General features: G+C 41.7%; 1 protein-coding gene across 1 annotated transcript; it reads right to left on the reverse strand.

Moving 5' to 3' along the window:
* Positions 1–4,078: 4,078 nt before the first annotated feature.
* Positions 4,079–11,678, reverse strand: LOC110522136 (serine protease 27). Its single transcript, XM_090232535.1, has 6 exons — positions 11,581–11,678; positions 7,480–7,500; positions 7,188–7,350; positions 5,183–5,451; positions 4,847–4,995; positions 4,079–4,554 (listed from the first exon to the last, which is right to left on the reverse strand). Exons 1-6 carry the CDS (start codon positions 11,636–11,638, stop codon positions 4,258–4,260), a joined length of 957 nt encoding a protein of 318 aa, XP_090088661.1. The 5' UTR covers positions 11,639–11,678; the 3' UTR covers positions 4,079–4,257.
* Between the last annotated feature and the right edge of the window lie 1,084 nt (positions 11,679–12,762).

The following is a 12,762-nucleotide window of genomic DNA, read 5'->3' on the forward strand; positions in this document are numbered from 1 at the left end:
TTCGAATGCCGCCCCAACAGATCCACAAATGATACAATCTTAATTGCACTTAACACAGCTCTCTGCCACCTGGACAAGAGGAATACCTACTGTATGGGAGAATGCTGTTCATTGACTAAAGCTCAGCGTTCAACACCATAATACCCTTCAAGCTCGGGACCCTGGGACTGAAAACCTCCCATTGCAACTGAATCCTGGACTCCCTGACAGGCTGCCCCAGGTAATAAGGGTAGGCTACAACACCACCACAATGACCCACAACACGGGGGCCCCTCAGGGGTGTGTGCTTAGTCCCGCAATATACAAACAATATGTTTCCATTTAATCATCAAGTGTGATGACTAAACAGAAAAGCATTTAACAGTCATTGGAACTGAGTTCTGATGAACAACCAAATGTAGCATTACAAAATTACATTTGCTTGCCAACTTAATTATTTACATCACAAGAACATATTTACCAGTAGATTCATAGTCACACTGAATTAAAACACACTTATTGTACATTTTGGATCTTTTGTGGTCTGCTCCAACTGTTTTGGTACAAACGGAATGGGCTTAAGAAGGAAGAAGAAGGAATAAGCAGCAGTCAGGACGCACTATTTGTTGATAAAGGAGCCTCCACAAAAATGGCTGCTCTATCTGTGCAGACTGGCCTGCCATGGCCATTTCCCTGCAACTGCATCCTGACTCCCCACAGTCTTTGTTGAGAGAATCAGTGCCACACACTGGAGAAGCCAGACAGACAGAGGGGAGACAGCTCATACTAGAGCACGCAAATCCCTCAAATTATGAAAAAAGCAACAAGAAAAAAAGCCGATATGAAGCATGTAATCATTTTTAACAGCTGTGCATGGCCACCTGGGGGAGATAAAGTGGACTGATGTTATTAATACATGCTAAAACAAATATTAAATGTGTAAAATCGCTGAACTAGCTAATCAAATCAAATCAAATTGTATTTGTCACATGCCCCGTTACAACAGGTGAAATGCTTAATTTACAAGCCCTTAACCAAAATCGCAGTTTCAAGAAAATATTAAAAAAAAATTAAAAGTAAGAGATAAGAAAAACAAATAATTAAAGAGCAGCAGTAAATAACAATAGCGGGGCTATATACAGGGGGTACTGATACAGAGTCAATATGTGGGGGCACCGGAGTCAAGGTAATTGAGGTAATTATGTAGATACAGGTACATGCAGGTAGATTTATTTAATTGGTTGTGCATAGATAGTAACAGAGCGTAGCAGCAGCGTAGGAGGGGAGGGGGGGGGGGGGCAATGCAAATTTCCACTGAGGAAGCTAAAACCAGAGAGACCACCTACTTTATGGAAGCAGGGGATTTGATGCGTAAATGGGCAGCTCATGACACTGTTAGTGACTGGAGTGAAGTGTGTCAAGTGGTTGTTCCTACACCATTCCGACAACAGGTGCTGTCCCTCGCCCACGACCAGGCTTGGTCCGGACATTTGGGGATCATAAAGACTTATAACCGAGTCCTTTGTCATTTTTTCTGGCCAGGTTTGAAGTCGGACGTGGTCCAATTTTGTAAAACATGTCACGTATGTCAACTCACTGGGAAAGCGAATCAAACAGTTCCTCGAGCACCGCTCTGCCCGATTCCGGTGGTGGGGGAACCGTTTTAAAGAGTGATAATTGATTGTGTAGGTCCATTGCTGAAAACCAGGCCAGGTAACCAGTTCCTACCAACAATAATGTGCAGTGCTACTCGATACCCAGAGGCTATTCCTCTCCATACGATAATGGCTAAGACTGTGGTGAAGGCACTAGTGAAGTTCTTCTCTACATTTGGACTCCCTAAAGTAATCCAAACTGATCAGGGGTCCAACTGATGTCCAAACTGTTTTTAAATGTGTTAAAGACGCTGTGTATTTCCCATCAGGTCTCCAGTCCGTATCATCCAGATAGTCAAGGGGCTCTCGAATGCTGGTATCAGACGCTGAAGGCAATGCAATGCAAGTATTGCATGGATACCAGTACCAATTGGGATGAGGGGGTGCCATTTGTCCTATTTGCTATTAGGGAAACGATACAAGAGTCCTTAGGTTCAACCCTACTGACCTTGTGTTTGGACACACCCCACGGGGTCCTCTGAAAGTTTTGAAGGAGCATATCTCATCTCCTACACCCAGTAGCGCCCCTAAAAATGTGTTGGATTATGTCAGTAAGATGCGGGAGAGACTGCACGCCACCTGTGCGTTAGCCCAAAAGTCTCTCTCCTCGTCTCAAAAACGCATGTTGCATTATGACAGAAAAGCTGTTGGCCGTTCATTTGCACCAGAGGATCAAGTTTTAGTTTTGTTGCCAATCCCTGGCTCATCTCTGTCGGCACGTTTTTCTGGACCATATCTGGTGGAAAAGAAACTCAGTGACAGCAATTGTGTAATAAAGACACCAGATCGAAGGCGTTCTTCCCGTGTGTCATGTTAACATGCTGAAAACATATTATGTGCGTGATTCTCCCAACAGTTCCTCAGGTAAGCCGGTCCAGCCCGCCGTCTCCAGTGTGGTGCTGAAGCCTGGCTGGGACCTAGAGGAGGATAAGGAGGACGGGTTGAAGTTACGCCATACGTTACAGCAGTGTGAACGCCTATGTAATTCGGAGATGCTGTAGAAGTTACCCTCTCAAATGGAACATTTGGATAACGATCAAACTAAGAATCTTATCCTATTGATAAACAGTTTTCTCAGTGTGTTTCAGGACGTTCCAAGTCGCACGTCCATCTTGGAACATGATGTGGATGTGGGGAACGTTGTTCCTATACGTCAGCATCCGCACCGGGTTAATTCATTTATTACAGAATGACATGGCAAAACCCAGTAACAGCTCCTGGAGTTCTCTGTGTATTCTTGTTCCTAAGCCTAACGGTACGTCTCGCTTATGCACGGACTATCGTCGTGTAAATGTAGTTACAAAGTCTGATTCTTTTACCTCGCTTAGATGACTGCATTTTACCTTTATTTAACTAGGCAAGTCAGTTAAGAACAAATTCTTATTTTCTATGACGGCCTAGGAACAGTGGGTTACCTGCCTGTTCAGGGGCAGAACGACAGATTTGTACCTTGTCAGCTCGGGGATATGAACTTGCAACCTTTCGGTCACTAGTCCAAAGCTCTAACCCTGCCGCATTGATAGAATTGGCTCTGCTGCTTAAGTTAGTAAGTTAGATTTGCTAAAAGTTTATTGGCAGGTGCCTCTGACCTCTCGAGCTTCTGACATCTCGGCTTTTGTTACGCCTGATAACTTTGTACAATACACGGTGATGCCCTTTGGCATGTGTAATGCACTTGCTACTTTTCAGCGTCTAGTTAACATTGTGTTTGCAGATGTGCCAAATTGTACTGCTTACCTAGACGATGTGGTGATACATTCGTCTACTTGGTCTGATCATCTTTCCACTTTGAAAAGAGTGTTTCAGTGGTTGGAGAATGCTTCTTTAACCCTCAATTTGGCCAAGTGTGAGTTTGGGAAGGCTACTGTGACTTACTTGGGGAAACAAGTGGGACGAGGTCAAGTGCGCCCAGTATCTGGCAAAGTGGAAGCAATTGTTGCTTTTCCTGCTCCCACGACCCACCGCCAGTTGTTCAGATTCCTGGGGATGGTAGGGTACTATCGTACAGTCTGTAAGAATCTCGAAGGTAGTAGCTCCCCTTTCATCTTTGAGTTGAAGCAGGGTGTTGCGTTCCCTCTTCATAGAGGCGTGCGTAATAGTTGTACAAAACTATTCATTTTATACTAGCTCCTTACGCACATACTTTTGCACACAAACAGAAGGTATCCTACGCACATACCGTCTCCCTACCCTGTCCTCCCCCAAGATTAGGGATGCCGTAAGAAGTACTCCCTGCCCTCTCCCAAATCTCTCTGGCCCCTTGCCAAGGTCGGTACCGAATTTTGCTCAGACAGTCTGTGTTTAAGATACTATAAAGACATTTTGTACAAAGATATTGTTTTACCCTAATTCTGACTAAAACTACACACATCATTTATTAGAATTTTACTGACTAAAACTACACACATCATTAATAATTATGATAATAATAATTATGATCCTAATCAATTTCATACAATTTTATGGTTTCAGGGTTGAATATTCAAATCATTCATTTAAACACAAATTCCATTAACAATCACAATCACCAAGTATTAGTAGATTCATATTAAAATAAAACCATCACTTTTGGTTCAGCGTATAAACATACTACTCCAGTACTTATCACATACAGTGAGTAAAGTTAAGCATCTATTAGAAGAGCGAGAGAGATGAGAATAAGAGAGAGGGAGAAGAGTGTGGCCCCACTGGACAGTGCATTACAGGTGACATTGAGATCAGAGTCAGTCCCACTGGAGGAGAAGGTGATGAAGCCTGGCATGTCAGTGCTGATCTGGCTGTTGATCCAGGTCTGGTACTGGGACACTCTGGTGTACACTCCTGGGAAATTTGCTACGGCACAGCCTTGTCCGAAACTAACAACCCCAGACTGGATCCAGACCAGACCCTGTTTGCTCACCATTGGCCCCCCGGAGTCTCCCTGTAGACAGATACATTTTATTAATTTAGCAGATGATCATATCCAGAGCGACTTACGGTAGTGAGTGCATACTTTATTCGTACCGGTCCTCTGTGGGAATTGAACCCACAACCCTGGTGTTGCAAGTGCCATGCTCTACCAACTGAACCAGGTTAATCATCAGGGTCAGTGAACAATGAAATTACAATTAGAAGTTTGATTCATCATCTCTTTGTCATTGAATAATAGCTCTGCAAACTGCAGCTTTGGCTCTGCAACTATTTGGAATGAAACACAGCCATGCATCCCTCACCTGACATGAATCTTTTCCTCCACTCAGTAGACCAGCACAGATCATGTTGTTTGTGATTGAACTAAATCCAGTATAGAGACAGTTACACTTCCTGTTCCCCACTACTGGCACAGTCACCTCCTGTAGGGTCCCGGGTGAGGGAAGGGGCACTGAGGAGGAGAGACCATGAAATCAACTTTTGCTGATATTCTGTTGTATACATTTCTGATCCTTTTTTTCTGCTGCAACTGTATTGGAACAACATTTACTTTCAAAAAAGCGGATATATTTACAGGTACATAAAGGGTATGTATGGCTTGTCAATGCAAAGTCAGCATCGGGACCATCAGATCTCACCATCACTATTGATATCGCCCCATCCGGTGACCCAGCTATTAGTGCCAGCGTAGTAGGTGCTGTCCTCTGCTGCAAGGCAGACCGGCTGGATGTAGTCAGTGAAGGTGACAGGTGATGAGAGCTTCAGCAAACATATATCATTGTCGCTGGTTGCACTGTTGTAGTTCGGGTTGCAGATGATCTGAGAGACCGTTTGGGATACCTCATTGGAGTTGATGCTTTGCTGATTCTGCCGGCCCAGGTAGACAAGCAGGCCGGACGTGCTGGTGCTGAGAATGAAGAGAGTTGAGACTAACTAATGTTAGTCACTAATGTGATTATTAGACTTAGTGTGCTTGCTGATGCCATTTACACAATACAATTCAGGGATGTATTTTAGAGAGACAATGTCACCTCACTGGAGTCATTACCACTCCTACAACTTATTTGACAACCATTAATACTGTGCTTTAAAACAAGTACAGTACAAACTAGCAAGCACATACAGGTAACTGCCAAAATAAAGGAAACACTTGAATAAATGAGGGCTACAAAGTCAATTGAATGCAGGTGCTTCCACACAGGTTTGGTTCCTGAGTCAATTAAGCAATTAACATCCCATCACCAGGGGCCGCATTAACGCAGGATTTAGTATTTTTCAAGCAGAAAATGAAATATAAAAAGCAGAAAAGATATCTTGCTGCATTTTGTAAATGCAGATGTTCAATATAAACGCAGGTGAAATGGTTTAAAACGCACATTCTGTGATGGTCTGTGTTTTTTAAATGCTGTTACGGTTTGTCCCTCTTGAGACGCTGTGGCAACAACATACATTAACACTTCCTCAAAATAGAATCAAGATAAATAATCTAAGATAAATCAAGAAACCTGTAATTAATTTGGAGTTTTTGGCCGAGGAGGTCTTAGTCGCGCATTTTTACATCAAAATGTTTAGTACAGTAATTCTCAAAGGAAAAAATGTGAATGAAAACGAGTCGTTGGATGACAACACACACTTCATTGAAGAATGCCTACTGTTGTCCAATCACCGACGAAGGGGCATAGACTTCCGCTACCAAACTTCAGCTTGCCTCAAGAAAAATAAAATGGTGTGCTTGAACAGCTGAATAAACCTGTATGCTGTCGAACACCAAAATGAACTAAAACTTCGTCATAATATATGCACAAACTGTTTTGACTGGGAAGCATACCGTAACCTTCAGGGTCATGTATAAATACGTCCAGTTGCACATTATTTTGGCTACCATGGTTAGAAGTGGTTAGAAGTGACTTTGAAGAGGAGTCTCAGAGGATCATAGGGGGTTAAAAGTTGTGTCTGTGTGTCTGTGTGTGTCTCAGCCACCAGATATCAACCCAATTGAACACTTATTGGAGATTAGTTTTCCACCACAAACTCCAAATGATGGAATTTCTCATTGAAGAATTGTGTCACATCCCTCCAAAAGAGTTCCAGACACTTGTAGAATCTATGCCAAGGCACATTGAAGCTGTTCTGGTGGCTCGTGGTGTCCCAACACCCTATTAAGACACTTTATACAGTGCCTTGCGAAAGTATTCGGCCCCCTTGAACTTTGCGACCTTTTGCCACATTTCAGGCTTCAAACATAAAGATATAAAACTGTATTTTTTTGTGAAGAATCAACAACAAGTGGGACACAATCATGAAGTGGAACGACATTTATTGGATATTTCAAACTTTTTTAACAAATCAAAAACTGAAAAATTGGGCGTGTGCAAAGTTCAAGGGGGCCGAATACTTTCGCAAGGCACTGTATTTTGACATGTCCTGTATTTTGGCAGTTACATGTACATTTATCATGTTAAATTTAATTATAAAAAAAAAAATACCCAAAGACATTATACTTTGAATTAGTTCTCTGAATTAAGTGATTAATACATGATTAAAATAGATCATTCAGTACATAGACAAAGACAGCATATAGATATTACAATATCACCATGACAATATATGGGTTGGGGGACGGGTAAGGTTATGTCTTTCTACCTGGGGAAGCAGTGAGCGGCAGTCAGCACCCACTCTTTGTTGATAAGGGAGCCTCCACAAAAATGGCGGTTGGAGCGGTGCAGACTGGCCTGCCATGGCCAGCTCCCTGCAGCTGCATCCTGACCCCCGACAATCTTTGTGTTGAGAGAAGCAATGCCACACACTGGAGAAGACAAAAAGAGGAGAGACAGCTCATGATTGAACACACAAATCCCTCACAGTATAAAAAGAGCATTGAGGAAGATACCCTAGCCGATATGAAGCACTGCAGTTGCATGCAATAATAACTTACCATTTGCCTGTGAATGGCCACCTGGTGGAGAGAGAGTGGATTGGTGTTATTAAAAGGGGTTTACAGTTACCAGGTTTTTTTTAAAGTAAAAATATAAGTATCATTTGAAAAATAAAATGTATTGAGTAAATGTATTTATTGATTATCTTAATTTTGATAAGAGATGAACATTTTATGAATTTAAAGTTTTTTGTTGATGTGAAAATAACTCTAAATGTATCGATTCTAAGGATGCTGAAAAATTTGAATACCTTTGGCTTAAAGAGATATGCTAAATGGGGGCGGAAACAAGTATCTAAATATGTAAAATCGCTGAACTTTCCCTTTAAGTAGCTGGAAATCTTACAGTTTGTGGCTCTATCAAAATAGAATGAAGCCCTACAAAATGATAGCCAGTGCATTAGGAACGTTTTTAGACCCCTTGACATTTTCCACATTTTGTTACGTTACAGCTTTATTCTAATATGGATTAAATAATAAAGTTTCCTTATCAATCTACACACAATACCCCATTATGACAAAATGGAAACAGGTTTTTAGACATTTTTGCAGAATTATTAAAAATAAAAAAACAGAAATACCTTATTTACATAAGTATTCAGACTCTTTGCTAGGAGCCTCGAAATGGAGATCAGGTGCATGCTGTTTCCATTGATCATCCTTGAGATGTTTTTATAACTTGATTTGAGTCCACGCATGGTAAACTTAATTGATTGGACATGAATTGGAAAGGCACACAAAGACTCATTTGTGACCAAGCTTTAACTTCCTAACTGATGTCTTGAGATGTTGCTTCAATATATCCACATCATTTTCCATACTCATGATGCCATCTATTTTGTGAAGTGCACCAGTCCATCCTGCAGCAAAGCACCCCCACATCATGAGGCTGCCACCCCCGTGCTTCACAGTTGGGATCGTGTTCTTCGGCTTGCAAGCCTCCCCCTTTCCCTCCAAACATAACAATGGTCATTATGGCCAAACAGTTCTATTTTTGTTTAATCAGGCTAGAGAACATTTCTCCAAAATGTACGATCTTTGTCCCCATGTGCAGTTGCAAACAGTAGTCTGGCTTTTTTTATGGCAGTTTTGGAGCAGTGGCTTCTTCCTTGCTTAGCGGCCTTTCAAGTTGTCGATATAGGACTTACTGTTGAAAAATATACTTTTGTACCCGTTTCCTCCAGCATCTTCACAAGGTCCTTTGCTGTTGTTCTGGGATTGATTCACACTTTTTGCACCAAAGTACATTCAGCTCTAGGAGACAGAACGCATCTCCTTCCTGAGCGGTACAACGGCTGCGTGGTCCCATGGTGTTTATACTTGCGTACTATTGTTTGTACAGATGAATGTGGTACCTTCAGGCGTTTGGAAATTACTCCTAAGGATGAACCAGACTTGTGGAGGTCTACAATTTTTTTTCTGTCTTGGCTGATTTCTTTTGATTTTCTCATGATATCAAGCAAAGAGGCACTGAGTTTGAAGGTAGGCCTTGAAATACATCCACAGGTATACCTCCAATTGACTCAAATGGTGTCAATTAGCCTATCAGAAGCATCTAGAGCGATGACATCATTTTCTGGAATTTTCCAAGCTGTTTAAAAGGCACAGTCAACTTTGTGTATGTAAACTTCTGACCCACTGGAATTGTGATACACTGAATTATAAGTGAAATAATCTGTCTGTAAACAGTTGCTGGAAAAATTACTTGTGTCATGCACAAAGTAGATGTCCTAACCGACTTGGCAAAACTATAGTTTGTTCACAATAATTTTGTGGAGTGGTTGAAAAGCGAGTTTTAATGACTCCAAACGAAGTGTATGTAAACTTCTGACTTCAACTGTATTTACTTATGTAAATAAGGTATTTCTGTTTATTTTTATTTTGTATAAATTAGCAAGAATGTCTAAAAACCTGTTTTCGCTTTGCCATTATAGTGTATTGTGTGTAGTATGCTCGAAGGGGAAAAAGTATTGAATCCATTTAAGAATAAAGCTGTAACTTAACAAAATGTGGAAGAATTCAACGTGTCTGAATACTTTCCGAAGGCTCTGTGCATACACTACATATATATGTCACAGAAACAACCCACTAGGCAAGAATATTGGCTCTCTAGGTGAAACTTGTGGTAACTCAATGCTGGTAGGGTTTTTGTCATATCAACCCTTTTGTTTATACACCATTCAGTGCCGCTCAGTGGATGTCCTTCTAAGGGCGGAAATACCATACACAAACAAACTACTGGTATTTCCAGAATATAATGTTTGGAACATTCATTGTTATATTCTTAGCCTCATTCTTTTTTTCTCAAGACAAAGGAGATTATTGTGGACTACAGGAAAAGGAGGACCGAGTATTCCCCCATTCTCATCGACGGGGCTGTAGTGGAGCAGGTTGGCGTCCACCAAGACGCCAACCTGGCGTCCACATCACCAACAAACTAACATGGTCCAAGCACACCAAGACAGTCGTGAAGAGGGCCCGACAAAACCTATTCCCCCTCAGGAGACTGAATAGATTTGGCATGGGTCCTCAGATCCTCAAAATCTTTTACAGCTGCACCATCGAGAGCATCCTGACTGGTTGCATCACTGCCTAGTATGACATCTGTATGGCCTCCGACCACAAGGCACTACAGAGGGTAGTGCGTACGGCCCAGTACATCACCGGGGCCAAGCTTCCTGGCATCCAGGACGTCTATACCAGGCAGTGTCAGAGGAAGGCCCTAAACATTGTCAAAGACTCCAGCCACCCTAGTCATAGACTGTTCTCTCTGCTACACACGGAAAGCGGTACCGGAGCACCAAGTCTAGGTCCAAGAGGCTTCTAAACAGCTTCTACCCCCAAGCCATAAGACTCATGAACAGCTAATCAAATGGCTACCCATACTATTTGCATTACCCCCTCCCCCACGCTGCTGCTACTCTCTGTTATTATCTACGCATAGTCACTTTAATAACTCTACCTAGATGTACACAATTACCTCAATTACCACGACAGCAGTTCCAAAAGCACATTGACCCATTGACTCTGTACCGGTACCCCCTATATATAGCCCCGCTATTGTTATTTACTGCTGCTCTTCAATTATTTGTTATTCTTATCTCTTACTTTTTTATGGATTTTCATAAAACTGCATTGTTGGTTAAGGGCTTGTAAGTAAGCATTTCACTGAAAGGTCTACATCTTTTGTATTCGGCGCATGTGATGAATAAACATCTAAACAGTAGTATCACTGTGTCAAGTGAGTGAAACTCAACAGTGAACAATAGGAATGTGGTCTGGTTAGACTAGTCTATTGTTGATCCAGGCTGTATCACAACCGGCCGTGATTGGGAGTCCCATAGGGCGGTGCAATATTGGCCCAGCTCGTCCGGGTTTGGCCGGTGTAGGCCGTCATTGTAAATAAGAATTTCTTCTTAACTGACTTGCCTAGTTAATAAAGGTTCAATTTAAAGTATATATATATTGTTGTCTTTTGATAATAAGAAGTAGATATAACGGTAGTTTGAGTGAGAATCTTTGATTTAGTCAGTGTGTAAACCACTTTGTTTTTTGTTAAACAGTAATATCACTTGGGACAGTCCTGTGGAGAATGTTTTGGCTATCATATTAATTATCGATTAAAGTGGTGTCATGTGCAAGACTTGCATTACACTGAAAGGTTCAGTATAAGAATGATTACATCATTTCAAAAGACGTATAATTTCAATTACTTTTCATAGATAATTTCAACTTCCTAAATACTCAACTTTTTGTGGGGGGGGGGGGGGGGGTCTCTCTCAAAATGAGGCAGTAATCATTACAAAGCAAATATACACACAGTCCAAAATATAATATATTCCTGTAATGTACTGTAAAACCAGTGATATCAAACATATTCACCGTTTTAATGCAGTCTAAACTTTCCTTTAATCATTTGGGAAAGAACCCAATATAACCCAATGTCTATATAGGAATCTAGTCAAACAGTAAAATAATTTACTTGGAAAAGTACAGTACTTCATAGTAAAGTGTGAACTTGTTGAGTTTTCTCTAAATGTATTAAAGTAACTCAAAGTGGACTGCTAGTCTATAATAATAATAATAATAATTCTCTATTACCTTTTCCCATGCAGGTCAACGCAAATACAACAGCACACAATACCCACCCCGACTCCATCCTATTAGCTGCTACGGCTTTGTGTGTGTCCTGTATTTAAAATACCTTTGGTTGGAGGAGGTATGTACCACAGGAGGTTGGTGGCACCTTAATTGAGGAGGATGGGCTTGTGGTAATGGCTCACCACACTGACCCATTCCATTAGCGCCATTTCTGACATTATGAGCCGTCCTACCCTCAGCAGCCTCCTGTGGTATGTACATAGGTAGGTAATAGCTTGAATTGTTGAGTCAGGGTGTGACACATGCCTCATGACACATGTCATTGGCCCTCTCTCTCTCTCTCTCTCTCTCTCTCTGCATGCTGGGAGTGATTGGTGCATGCTGGGAATTGTTTGAGTGAAGGAGTGAGTGTGTTGTGGAGAGTTAGATACTCACAACTTTCTTTCAGTTTGCTATTTCTTGGTGGCATTTTTTTGGTTTTCTTCTGTGCACGATTAAGGTTATTATTTTTGTTGTGGTAGAATTAAGTATTTAGTTTGTCGTATTGAAATTACCCTGATTTTGGCGGGGATGGCAGCCCGAATGGGGATGCCGTCCCTGTCACTTCCGCAAGGCTTTAGGTGTGTTACTGAAGCTACTGTCACGGTGGAGGAGTTTCTGGTCGCTGTAGGAGAGAAGGTAGGCTATGAGAATGTTGCTTATGCATCCCGGATGAATAAAGTGGTGGTGGTATTTCTTAAAGAAGAGTGTCTAGTTGATCGGATGGTTGAGCATGGTGTACTTCTTAAAGGAATGTTTATTCAAGTTACGCCTCTTTTTTCTCCGTCAACAAGGGTAACGATTTCAAATGTACCGCCGTTTATTCCAAATGAGCTATTGGAGCGCGAGTTATTGCGCTTTGGGAAGTTCGCCAGTTCAATTAAGGTTGTCCCGTTGGGTTGCAAACACCCGGCGTTGAAACAGGTAATGTCGTTTCGGCGACAGGTGTTTATGTTTTTGGACTCACCGGAGCAGACTTTAGAGTTATCGTTTAAAATCAAGTATGACAATAGAATGTATATGGCTTATGCTAGTACGGTTAGTCAACGGTGTTTTGAGTGTGGGGATGTTGGTCATAAGCGACATGCTTGCCCGAAATGGGAGAAGGCCGAGGGAGGGGCGCAGGTGGTCATCGTAACGCCT

This window comes from Oncorhynchus mykiss, chromosome 4 (assembly GCF_057628025.1).
Source record: "Oncorhynchus mykiss isolate SJ-2025 chromosome 4, ASM5762802v1, whole genome shotgun sequence".
Classification (NCBI taxonomy): domain Eukaryota; kingdom Metazoa; phylum Chordata; class Actinopteri; order Salmoniformes; family Salmonidae; genus Oncorhynchus; species Oncorhynchus mykiss.